The sequence below is a fragment of the Euprymna scolopes genome, chromosome 17, assembly GCF_053919585.1.
Source record: "Euprymna scolopes isolate OS-2025 chromosome 17, ASM5391958v1, whole genome shotgun sequence".
In the NCBI taxonomy this organism is placed as follows: domain Eukaryota; kingdom Metazoa; phylum Mollusca; class Cephalopoda; order Sepiida; family Sepiolidae; genus Euprymna; species Euprymna scolopes.
The window spans coordinates 73,100,821-73,114,847 of NC_136498.1; the positions used below are offsets into that span (position 1 = coordinate 73,100,821).

Below are 14,027 nucleotides of genomic sequence, written 5' to 3' on the forward strand. Positions count from 1 at the left end.
AGGATAAGGGTTCATGAGTGTACAGTAGTCATGGGCACAATATCGTAGTTATCGTTATTAGTGGAAATTTGGTAAATTGGATTACTTAAGGGGATGGTCATCAAGAATTTGTTTACATTGAACTTGAAAACAACCATATGTAGTCAGCTGGAATGTAGGGAAATGTAAGAGTTCCATAGGTGTGTAGTTCTAAGAAAGAAGCTTTCTTCATGGAATCTATGTTTAGGTTTAGGCACCGATAAAGAGTGGGGGGAATTATTGATAGTGGTTTCAGCTAGATGAGTGTTTTTCGTGAAAGTTTGGCGAGGGAGGACCATAGATTGGAGCTCAGATGAGCACTTGCCATGAAAATACTGATAAAGCAGAGACAGGCTCGCAACGTCTCTTCTGTGGGAAAGAGGTTGTAAGGAAGAGAAAAGGGCATCCCCTACTAGGTCATAAAGTCTATTTTGAACTCTTGGAAAGGAAGGATAAGGTCTTTCTAGCAGCTTCTGCCCAGATGTGGCAACAGAATACTCCATCCTTGGATGTATTTGGTTCTTATACAGGTATAGAATTGCATCAGCAGTGAGATATCTACTGGAGCGATAGAAGGATCGCACCATTTTTCTAGCGATCTTGGAAATAGATTTGATGTACATGTTCCATTTCAGATCAGAAGTAAATGTCAGACCTAGAAGCTAGTCAAAACATGGAGACTCCCCAAGAGGGGAGCCATTCATTTCAATTGATGCCAGACAGAGATCAGAGCATTTATGATGTAAAGATAGATACTTGATTTTAGATGCATTAAAATCACCTTTTTCACCATTGTATCACATGCTCAAGATCAGAGGAGAGAGAATCAGAGAACTTGGTCATTTATGGCCTTTGAAGTGTTGCCATAGATGAGGGTCATCAGCATAAATGTTTACAAATGATCTTAGGATGTGATTTGGAACATCGTTGATGTAGATCAGGAAGAGAGTTGGGCCCAGGATGGATCCTTGAGGGACTCCAGCATTAATACTGTAAACTTCTGATTTCTGCCCATCAACCACTATTCTTAAGAACCTATCAGAGAGAAATGATTTAATAATTAAGAAGTCATTTCCAGCTATACCATAGCTGGAGATCTTTATGCCATACCCTATCAAAGGCCTTTGATATGTCAAGTAACATATCTTCATAGTTCTTCCAATTTTGGAGTTAAAAAAAAAAGTAGGTAGCTTTATTTTGGAACAATCCTTGTATGACAAAGCGTGCTCCAGACGTCCATACACAGCCATCATTCATCGCTGGGAAAGAGCATTGAGAATGGTGGTGACTATGTAGGAAAAATAAGTTCTAGACCACAGAAATTTGCTAGTTTTAATGGTAATACTCCTGTCTTCATAGCTCTTCAACTTTTTGGGTTAAAAAAAGAATTTGGAGGCTTTACTTTTGAAATAACCCTTGTAGCATTTTTTTTTGGGGGGGGGTGAGATTGTTAGAAAAAAGATAAAATGAAGAAACACTAGAAAGATGAAAATGTGATGAAAAATATTATTTAATTAAAAAAAAAAGATGATAAATGAAATATTATGAGTACAAGTTTCAAATCTAGATTAGTCGTCAGTTTCTGAAGTGGCCATCACTGTACCATTGTCATTGTTTGCAATATCAGTGGGCATATTATTTTTGTTACTTGCCAAATTGTGGACCTCTGATTCTTCTGTAGCCGACTCAACATCATCTATCAAACACTGATCCATCTCCATCAATTCATACTCGACTTCTTGCCCATTTTTGGGACTCCATGCTTCGTTAGAAACATCAGAATTATCAGAAGGGTTCAAATTGGCATTTTGATTTTCTGAGGGCGAAGATACAAGTTCGGTTAGCCCTCCTTCCTCTTCCTCCTCCTCCTCTTCTTCTTCCACTTCTTCTTCGACATCGCTCGACCCAACTATTTCTGCGGTCGAAGAAGGCAGGTCGGAGATTGGCGGCAAATTATTTTCAGATTTCTCTTCCTCTTGTGATTCATGGTTTTCCGAGTCAACGTCTTGTGCACGAGAACCTTCCTCGGTTGAATTCATTCCAGTAGCACTCGTCTCAGATATAGGAGCTGGGTTTTCATCAGTAGTTCCGTTAAAATTAACATTCTCATTGTCGGACATTGATTGGTTAACGTCATCGTCATTTGGTTGCAATCTTTGATGGGTAGCTTTTTTGTCAGTCTGTGATACACTTTCATTATCAGGTGACGAAGATGTCGCCGCTTGGTTGCTATCGTGATGCGATATTGTTTCTTGGGAGAATGGTTGCGGACTAGATTGCAAATTACAGTTCGTAGCGGCAGCGTTGTCTTCTGTGGGACTAGGTTTGCTCACAGACATTTTTAACTGTTTATTTTCTTCTTTTAGCACAGCGATTTGTTCTTTCGACTCTTTCAACTGTTGTTGGAGGAGGTACATCATACTCTGCATGCCTTCAACGTCTTCATCGATTTCAGCTAAGAATTCATCCAAGTCTAAAAAAGAAAAGAAGACATTTTTAATAAATTACATTGAAAACTTTTACATAAGATTTTAAATTTCACTGATACTATTCACACCTCCCCTCAACCAAAATGTCAGAAATTAAACAAAAAAAAAAAAAAAAGAGGAAATAAGTTTATTGACAGAACAAAAGTATAGAAAGTTATTCCCTAATGCACACAAAGGAAACTAAAATAGAATTGTTAATCAAGGTGTGGCAGCAACAGGAACAAAAGGATGGAACAACGGAGGTCAATATGTTTACAATTAGTTTACGACCAGTTTTAGGAGTGTCAATAAGTTGAAGAACAATTTATAGACAGTCTTGGGTTTGAAACAGTTCATGACAATTTCTAGTTAGGCACAGTCGAATGCAAGTCGTGGCTTGGACCAGATCAAAAGAGCTTAAGATCAAGAATACCATTTTTTCGCATATGTTACGTTTATATATGATTTCTGAATCAATTCATTGATATATATATATAGCCATGTTATATATCATTTTGAAGCGCATTTTTCGTTCTATCTAATCATGTTATTCGTTACCATTCTCAATCTCTTCATTCAGTTTTTGCAGGCTTTTCGATAGCATGGACAAAATTCAAATCTGCACAAATTTCTTGTTCCAAGTCAAACTAGATCGAAAAGCTGCCAAGGCAGCTCGTGATATTAATGTGTTTGGCCCAGGAACCATTAACGAGCCTGTGGCATAATGGTGGTTCAAGAAATTTTGCAATGGTGACGAGAGTCTCAAAGACGAAGACAGTCATGGACGGCCGACTGTGGTTGATAATAAATATTTGAAAGCCTTAATTGAAGCCGATCCTTGCAAAACCACACATGAAGTTGCTGTTGAACTCGAGGTCAACCACTCAACAGTTGTTCGACATTTAAAGCAAATAAGTCAAAAAAGTTGGATAAATTGTTGCCGCATGAATTGAACAATAATCAAAAACATTGTAATTTTGAGGTGTCTTCTACGCTCCTTCTGCACAACAAAAACGACCTATTTCTCGAGCAGATTGTGACATGTGATGAGGAGTGGATCCTCTACGATAACCAGCAACGTTCAGCACAGTGGTTGGATGCCGGAGAAGCTCCATAACACTTCTCGAAGTCGAAATTGTACCAAAAAAATGTTATGGTGATTGTTTGATCGTCTCATTCATCACAGTTTCTTGAATTCAGGCAAAACAATTACGGTGGAGAAGTACGACCGACAAATTGACAAAATGCACCAGAAGCTCCGAGATTGGGCGATATGAAGGAACCAATTCTCCTCTATGACAATACTCGCCCGCATGTTGCTCTACTGACTCTGCAGAAGCTGAACAAATTGTGATACGAGATTGTCTCATCCACCATATTCACCAGACCTCTCGCCCACCGATTATCATCTTTCAAGCATCTTAACAACTTCCTGCGCGAAAAATGCTTCAAAAGCCGAGATGATGCCAAATCGGCCTTCGATGACTTCATCGCTTCAAGAACTCCGGATTTCTATGCTAATGGGATAAATACACTTGTTTCTCGTTGGCAAAAATGTGTCGATTCTAACGGTTCTTATTTCAATTAATATTTCAATAATTATGAAACGAGTTATGACCTTTTGAAGTTGAATGTCAAAAAACGTAATATAATCGTGAATCAAAACCATCCAATCACGTCAACATATCAAAACATACCAGCTTGATTTTTTTTCATCTCTTGGACGAGAGTTTTTTCCAGTGCGATCTCGCCTTCCAATTTTGCAGTTCGTCCAGATGCTATCAGTTTCCCAAGGTCTTCATTCTCTTGCAGCAACATCCGACATTTTGCCATTAGCCGTTTTCCAGTTTGGCTGTAACAGATAATAACAAAAGAAAAGAAAAAAAAACAAAAAAACTGTGAGATCAATTTTTCTAAGTTGAAAAGAATGACAAATCTTTAATTAACAAACTTTGATTTAGTATTCACTAGCCTGGGTGCCCGGCATAGCCCAGGTGTTTGGAGGTGTGTGTTGAGCAGAAAAAAAAAAAAAAGTGGTAGTAGACAGGCAGGCTTGAACCCGTGACACGAAAGTGGAAAAGAAAGTGAAAGAAAACCCGACATCTTACCCCTACTCCATGATGCAACCGGATGTTCAGAACATTGAAATTAATAAAGTCATCCCAACCGATATGATCACTTGCAAAAATGGCGGCGAAAAAAAACAAAAAAAAACGGCAGTCCTTGTAGAAAACTACCCAATTGAGGGTGAAGGAAATTATGTTTTTAGCCAATTTTTAAACAGACAGGTGAGATTTATATTATAGATTTATTAAGTGGAGAGGGGGGTCGTTCATTTGGAGTGAATGATTGATAATTTATATTATTTGGATTATTCGGACTACTATCAACTACTAACAACCAAGATTAGAATAATCCAATTCATATTTAAATTATTAATATTTAAATTGTATAAGAGCCAAGTACGTCCAGGGATGGAGTACTGTTGCCACATCTGGGTAGAAGCTGCTAGGAGCAGTTTTACCTGCCTTAACAGGGTTTAAAATAAACTTCATAGCCTAGTGGGGGATGCCCCTTTCTCTTCCCTGCAACCTCTTTCCCACAGAAGAGACGTTGCGAGCCTGTCTCTGTTTTATCGTTATTTTCATGGCAAGTGCTCATCTGAGCTCCAATCTATGATCGCTCCTCTTGCCAAACTTTCACGAAAAACACTTATCTAGATTAAACCACTATCGATAATTTTCGCCACTCTTTATCTGTGCCTAAACCTAAACATAGATTCCATGAAGAAAGCTTCTTTCTTAGAACTGCATATCTGTGGAACTCTTTTCCATTTTTCTGCTTTTTTAACTGATTACAATAGAGTTGTCTTCAAGTCCAACGTAAACAAATTCTCAATGAGCCATCCTCTTAAGTAATCTAATTTACCAAATTTCCACTATTAACAATGACTACGACATGTTCCCCTCGACCACTGTACACTCATTAACCCTTATCCTCAAGTGGCCTCTGGACCTTGATAAGTGGTTCCTCCTCTGTAAAAATAAATAAAACTAAAAAAAATAAAAATAAATTGCAAATAACTTAGTTTGAATCGAATCATTACTAGAAATTGTTTAGTTTTTCGCTAAACTTTCTAATGTTGTCAATTGGACAATTGGTATCAGTTTTGCTAATATATCACTAGAAAGGAGAAGGCAATCCCTGGATGGATGGTACCAGGACCACAAAACATATGTTACTCTCCCTTCTTATCCCCCCAAAAAAGAAGAGGTAACATCTGGGAGGGTAATATTATAATGAATAAACATATTATAATGCTCCCCCTCTCCACAAAGAGGAGGTAATCCCTAGGAAGGTGGTATCATGACGAATGAATTTATACTATACTACCCTCTCACCAAAGGAGAAAATAATGCTTGGGAGGATGGTTTCATGACAGCAGAACAAGTTGAGACAGACAAATACCAAATTCCCATTAGTAATAGATATAAATCCACAAACAACGCTGCGTTTTTGGCCTTTGGGTCAAAATCAAAGTGTAGTAATATCTGTTCTTCAGATGCTACACTTCAATTTCTTGTACTCTGTCAGTGGATGAGAAATCCTTCACGACTGAGACAATTTTTATTTTTTGTTCATTTTCTCCACATTAAAAAACGACCCTGGTGTCTAACTCTGTCCCGTGGGGAGGCATTGTAAATAGGAACAACGCTGCGTTGTTCAGCTAGTTGAAAACCAATTTGTATTTACATCTTATTTTCCACAAAGTAAGGACAATTATGATGGGGAAATATATAAAGAGTGTTTTTTTTTTTTTAGAGGTAGTGAATTTTAAATCAAAATAAATCACAGAAAAATATTTTTATCATACAAATATGCAGTTTATTCCAAAGATTAATTTTTGGCATTGATAATTTAAATACAAGTTGTGTATCATGTGTATATAGTATAATCGAGGTTCGATTTTCACAAACTATGTATTAAATTAGGTTGTATTTTGCCAATAACATGTTGAATATTGTCTTCCAAGTAGTCTATTGTGTCTGGTTTACCAGCATAGACATGGGACATTACATATCCCCAAAGAAAATAATCTAATGGGGTTAAGAGTCTATGACAATTTTAAATGCCTGCACAAAAAAGTCTGGAAACTTATTGATGGCACATTGTATCTGATTTTTATGTAGGGAGCGGATTTCATCAAGGGTCAGATACTTTCTGAAGTGTTATCTGAAGGCAACAAAACATAATATAAACACCTGCTAAAAGTGAAAGAAAGAAGGGAAGAAAAAGAAAGGTGCTATCCAAGTCTAACGACAACTTATGTTTATCCTTTAATCTGCAGATTTAAGAGGATTATTTTAAATGCTATCACAGAAAACTATGATGTATATTTAAGCTTTTTAAAGCGATTTCTTTTTATCTAAAATTTGACTTTCATAACGTGTGATTTATTAGATTAACGGCAAAAGGGCTGAGTGGATTGAGAAGAAACAAGATTAAGTCAGAAAATGGGTTGGAATAACCAGTGCTCACATGTCATAAGCAATGATGATGATGATAACAGCATTAAACTGACTTAACTTTAGAGAATTGGCCATCCATTGGTAGGTCATGTCAATGAATACTGGATTTCAATACTATCTGGATTTACCCAGCATCATCTAGTGAAAAGCTCAGAGAAAAATTAGAGAAAAGAAAAGAGAAAAAAAAAAGGTGACCCGTTTGGTCACAGATTGTGCTTGGATTAGATTGTTTGAATCAGGAAAGACATAGTTTGCAAAGCCTGCTAAATATAGTAAGTTATTATAACTAACAAGCTGCCCAGCATTGCCCGGTCGTTAGATAAGCTTAAATATGATATTTTAATTCACGCAGATTACCTATTTATTATTATAGAGACAATTCTCTATCGATTATTATATTAAACCTAATATATAGTAGTGAGATCAAACTAAAAACAAAATATATATATGACTTTGGTGCCATCAGCTAGAATTGAAACCAAAACATATAACTCTACACCCTCATCCTTTAGCCTCTGAGCCACACCTATATGCATATATATTAATTCACCTGTCATCCCTTTTTTTAAAAGATGGAATCGCCAGATCAACAAAGACAAGATGCAAGCAAGCAAGATCTATCGAGTTTCATAATTATATAATAAATAAAAAGATAAAATCCAAAACGAGTTCCTTTCTGCCCTTTTTTTTCTCTTTTTACTCAACTGAGCTTCATTCTAGGACCCCTCAGTAAAACATTCGCAACAAACACTTGTCTAACTAAAACCACTGTCAACAATTTCCCTTGCTCTCTATCTGTGCCAAAAACTAAACAAAAATTACATGAGGAAAGTTTCTTGCCTAGAACTACCCGTCTGTGAAACAACACCATGGGACTGCTTCTCAGCTGACTATAACATGGTTGTTTTCAAATTCAATATAAACAAGTTCTTGTTTCTTCGTCCTCTAAAATAATCAAATTCTATGCAATTTCCACCATTACTGATCGTCACGGTGTGGTTCTCATCGGCCACCTGAGATTCATTAACCCCAATACTTGAGTGATCGACCATTGGGCCTTGATAAGTGGTAACCCCCTTAGTAAAAAAAAAAATTACAGATTAAATATTATTACTGCTTGTAGTGATAATCTCTTTCGTTTATAATGGACTATTTCAAAGATTTTGAGAAAAAATAGGAACAAAGACAAATTAATTAGAGAAAAGCTACAAATTACAGTTTTATTTTTTTTTTTTATCTTCATCCAATTTTTAATGGGGGCAGGGAAATAATTAGAAGTGCGTATTAATATTTTGTCTACAAGCAAAGCATATGCGTATTACTACAATTTATTTTAAACCTTAGATGGACAAACAAACACTCCACAACAGAACAACAGCAAAATAATAACTGGTTGAGACAAATAAGTTTCAAAAAGGCGAAGTATTTATTTACCCCTTCTTCAGGAGGTTAGACAATAGGTTAGATGTGGGTTAAAAAGTGTTTCTGTGAAATGTACCGGATTTAAATCTGGCACACCCAATGTCATTAACCACTTAGCCACTGTCATGAGAAGCCACTAGCAAAAAGATGAATTTCTCAACATGGGGGTCAAGGCTCCTTATCTGTGTGTGTGGAGAGAGGACAACTTAAGCAACTCCAATTAGTTTCAACAAAGTGAGAATTAAGAAAAGACATTGAGTGTGTATATGGGTGCGTGAGAAACAGGAAGTCATTTTTTGATAAAAAGCAAAAGCCATCATTAATCGTTTGAAGTCTTAACCTTCACGGCAAAATTAACGTTTTTAGTTTTCATAAAAAAATTGCTATAAGAGGGGGGAAAAAAAAAATCAATATTTTTTTAAATGGATTTTTAAAAAAGTATTTAATAAAAAAGTAATAAAAAAAAATTTGTTTTTTAAAAAGTGAATTTTAAAAAAATATCTAAAAAAATTGATTTTAAAAAAATATTGAAGAAAAAGTGGATTTCAAAAAAAAAATACTTTTAAAAAGTGGGTTTAAAAAATTCTTAGAAAAAAGTGGATTTAAAAACAAAAATTGTTTAAATATTAAAAAAGAAAAGTGGATTTCAATCAAAAAGCTTAGGATTCTCACCTATGAGAAGAGGCTCTCACAGTTTAAGCAGAAATCCACTTTTTATAGATTTAAAACAGCAGAATTCTGCTAGAAAGTATACAACTCAAATTCCCAATATTCTGAAAGCAAATCTCATTTTTAATAAATGAGAGAAAGAATTGCTACTGATTTTTTTAATTTTGTTACTGATGAACGTCGTCCGAAAAGAAAAGAAAAAAATTTAATCAGTGCTTCTAACTAAAAAAAAAAAAAAAAGGCTGGTCAAAAATAAAAATGTAGAGAGTTGCAGTTTTCTGTAATTAATTTGTTTTATTTTTCTTATTCTAAAGGCCAATTCAGGCTGACAAGTGAAGTATAGATAAAATATTACACGCATAATGCATTCAAATTCAAATATAGATACTACTACTACTTCATCATCATCATCATGTGATGGTGGTGGTTTTAAGTCCATTTTACATGCTAGCATATCTTTGTTCTATTTTAACCTGTCTTTATTTATCCCTCAACCTCAAAGTGTAAGGGAGATAACAATAAAACTGAAGCATCTTCGTTACATTTTTAGTCTTTTATTTCCTTATTTGGAAATGTATTCATTGTAACAATCTTCCTTGCCAGAATAATCATCATGGAAAAAAAAACTAAAATGAATTACAAGTTTGGGGGCAAAGAACAACAACATGTAAGGATAAAAAGGAAGAAATGGCTAGTTAAAATCAAATATCGATTTGGCATCTACATTGATATTTAGATTTACATGGAAAATCCAACAATATAAATTAATATATTCAGCCTATTATTATATTTACTTAGGCAGCATTCTTTACGTTAAGCATGTTTCATTCAATAATATAGACAATTCTTGTCTACATATTTTGGTTTTCTTGCTGTCTTTCATATTTTTGACCTTACTAACCAACATTCTTGTCCCCATTCCCCATTCCAAAAACTTTTAGTGGACAACACATCTATTCTGGAAAAAAACAAGCAAAAAGTTTCATATACTAGAAGATCTACTAATTAAAGCAAAACAAAAATTAATTTTTATAACAGTGATAATATTCTTAAATTCCTTTAAAATAGCATAGAATTTATTAATGTAGTGGATAGCATGCAATTTACTAGGAGTCAAAAAAAAAAAATCACTTCCATAAATATTCCAACATCTCTATTGTTAACCACTCTTGAAGATGAGTCTGGATGGATCTGAAAGTACTCGGAGACTAAGCAACTATGGCAATTACATCAGCCAGTTTTTGTCAGAAACAACAAACCTACACTCTTCCATCCCTCTCTAACCACTTGAACATGTTTGGTTATCTCCCACTTTGCCATAAGGATTCAAACAACTAGAAGATGAGAATAATAGTCCAAATAATTAAATAAAATAAATTATACAAATTACTTATCTCCAAAATAATTCCAGATTAATTCAGGAATTGTCTATATATATATATATATATATATATATATATATATCTCAGAAGTAAATATACCAAACCAAAGATGCTTTTACATCACACTCATTTTATTTTATTACTAGCAGGGGTACCTGGCGTTGCCCGGGTCGACATAAAGTTCCGTTTTGAACACACCTAAGGATATTAATCATTTTCATCGTGGGTAACACCGATACCCCCCCCCCCGCCACACACACACACACAACAATTTCAAAAATAAAAGAACAGATAAAAACATGTAAATGTAATCGCCCAAAAAAAGAAGTATGTAATACCCTCTCCACCAGGTGAGATTCTAACAATAGTAAAAATCATTTATTTATGGGCGTCTGAAATGGCTACCCTTAAAAATATGCGAAGGGAATGCGGTATTATATCGGAGCACACTTACACATTTCCTTTACCCTATCTCCTCCCTTTTTGCTGTCGATGCCCATTCAACAGTCAATGGTCGTTCAACAGTCGACCAAAGTAAAAGATTCCAGTACTCTTGCATAATTTGACCCAAATTCTCGTGAATTTCCATCAAGCATGCATCGGACGAGACCGGCAATCATTGGAGTCAGCCAAGCGTTGTACAAATGTTGAAAAGCTAACTCGATTTTTTATTTTATTTATTTTATTTTTTATTTATTTTTTTTTCTGTGATGTTTTTGGTAATTTTTAAGGTGATGTTAAGGGGGGGGTGACTTTTTAATTTCTGATTAGTTCCTTATTTATCATTTATTTTATTTATTTATTTTTTTTCTTTTTGTAATTCAATTTCTGTGAGTTTGATTAGCCAATGAAAAAGTGCTATCTAAATGGAAGCAGAACCACATTCGAATTGGAAGAAAGCTACTAAACTAAACAAAAAAAAAAGCTGACAAACAAATATATTTTCAAACTCGCCAAACAGCAAAATGACAGGCAAGGAAATAAATCTATGCGTGTTAGAAAAAGAAATAAAAACGCCGATGCAGACAATCTCATATTGCTGTCCAAAAATATCAGGTGCAACAATTGTAAACACAAATGTTTGCTTAAAAAAAATTCTGTGTTGGAGATTCCAACCATAGAAAAAATCATTTATGGGTTTCAAAAATGGCAACCCTAAAAAATATTTCCTCAACCCCATCTCCCTCCCTCTTTGCAGTCAACGACCGTCGACTGAAGTAAAAGATTCCTAAGAAAATATTCCAATCTCAAGAAAGTTCTTCCACCGGCAATTAACAACCGGAAAAAAAAAAAAAAAAAAAGAAAATCTTAATTTTTCTGAAAAAAAAAAAAAAAAAAAAAAAATTTTTTTTTTAAATTTCTGTGCCCCCACCAAAAAAAGTTGTGAAAACAAAATACGGTTACAAAAAAAAAACTTGTACTTACACCTAACAATTATATGGTAAAAAATATTTTCTTGAAGAAAAAAGAAAACCTTTCTGTTGATAAATATTTGAAACCGGTTTGTTTTTAAAGCGTCTGTTAGAACGCTCGGCTTAAACCGATGATTGCCAGTCTCGCCCGATCCATGCTTGACGGGATGAAAGAGTATGTAATATTTAAGACTAAAGCAAAACATCTTTTTGTCTACACGAAATTAGTTTTTCACGCTAGAAACGTCTTGCGATTACCAAATTAATTTATTTGGAAAGAGTTTGTCTTTTTATCTTTCGAACTTCAGAACGTATGAAAAAAAAAAACTCATCAAGGGAAATAAGTCTACTCGTTTAATAAAAAAAAATCGATGTCGGAAGTAATAATTCCAAATAAATTTAATTAAATATATTATCAATATAATTGTTATTTAGAGTTGATGAAATAACAATCTTAAATAGAACAATTAAAACAACTCTCTCGCTAGAAACTTAAACTAAAATACAGCTATTTAGTACAATTGATTTTCTTTAGTACAATAAACAAATGAGGTGACCTCTTAATTGTATATTTTTAAAGAATCATACTATATATAGAAATAAATTAAATACTAAACTAACGGACCTTTCATATATTATATATTATTTTTATATATTAATCAAAAAACAGACAGGAATACAAATTTATATATATAGATTAGTATAATTTGTCTTACATGTGTTTCGTTGAATGGTAGAAATTCACCAAACAACTCATCAGAGACAAATTTATGTTCCTTAGAAAAAAGACAGATTTTTTTTCCTTAGTAAAAAAGGATAAAAAATGTAAAGAAATAGAAATCCTTAAAATTCATAAGAGAAAAAAAATCTTACTTGTTATATAATTTGTCTCTGATGAGTTGTTTGGTGAATATATTTCAGAAGTGTAAATTCAGTTTTATTGAGCTTAATTAATTATGGCAATTTATAAAAATATTTATTGAAATATATATTAAAAGTATATATTTCTTTATAATTATATATTAGTGGCCTGGCAGGAGCATAGGACAGACAACCGAAGCATCAAAACTGAAGCTGGCCTACGGGACACTATATATGCAAATGTAGGCAAATTTGGGCATATTTTATCTGGTTTGAAAATATAGGTTCTTTTTACCAATTGTCATACAATTTTAACTAGAGAATAGTATTATAATCTTCAAAAAGCCTGCAAATTTTCATGTAGTTTTGTCCCATAGAACCAAATATATGGGCATTTCAATATTCAATTTGGCTACCAGTATAGATATATTCATAGATACACAACCTTTTTTTGGTAATTTTATAATTTCCAAATCTCAGCGACTATTGATCAGAATTTAACAAATAAAGGCCCATTGGAAAGCTAATGACCTGAACTATGTAGTGGGCTATGTGACATTTGCCCTTAAGGTTGCACTTACAGGAGATCATCCATCATCCAGAGCTTATTTTTAGCATTTTTTTACAGTCATAAAATGTTTCAATCATAGTCATTTTTTTCCTAGTTTTGTATTTGAATTACAAAATATCTGATATTTTCCCAAAACCTCTGGTCTTGATGGGGGAGAGACTAAAACTTGCTGATATGGTTTCAAATGATCTGAAATAGAAGCAAGAGGAGACTTGATTCCAAATATTTCTCATATGTTTTATCTCCCCTCTTTGGTTTTCATACATAAAGTAAATTTCACAGTGCATAAGGCTTATTTGATACTGGAGATATTCATGATTGTACCCTATTTCCAAAAGATGATTGTACTCTATTTCCAAAAGATGATTGCACCCTATTTCCAAAAAAGGGGAGATATAACATATGAGAAATATTTGGAATCAAATCCTCCTTTGCTGTTATTTCAGATCATCTGAAACCATAGCAGCATGTTTTAGTCTCCCCTCCATCAAGGCCAGAGGTTTGGGGGAATATATATATATATATATATTATATATATAATGATTTTTTTCTAAGGGGGGGGGGATACAGAATTTTAATATTGCATTTATGAAGTCAAGATTTGGTTTTTGCTTTTTTATAACAGTCATAATTAAAAGAGAGAATAAAGTCAGCTGACCAGTTTCGCCCTCATTCCTTAAGAGCTAAAATTTTTC

General features: G+C 33.9%; 1 protein-coding gene across 3 annotated transcripts in view; it reads right to left on the reverse strand.

Annotated features, from left to right (window-relative positions):
* Positions 1-1,510: 1,510 nt before the first annotated feature.
* The window catches only part of LOC145296789 (uncharacterized), a 58,057-nt gene continuing 45,540 nt past the window's right edge, over positions 1,511-14,027 (reverse strand). For all 3 annotated transcript variants that reach the window (XM_080142855.1, XM_080142854.1, XM_080142853.1), the window contains exons 7-8: positions 4,184-4,338; positions 1,511-2,491 (exon numbers count right to left, since the gene is read on the reverse strand). In XM_080142855.1, coding sequence (XP_079998981.1) covers positions 1,587-2,491; positions 4,184-4,338 — 1,060 coding nt within the window. In that variant the 3' untranslated portion in view covers positions 1,511-1,586. The remainder of the gene's footprint in view (positions 2,492-4,183; positions 4,339-14,027) is intronic.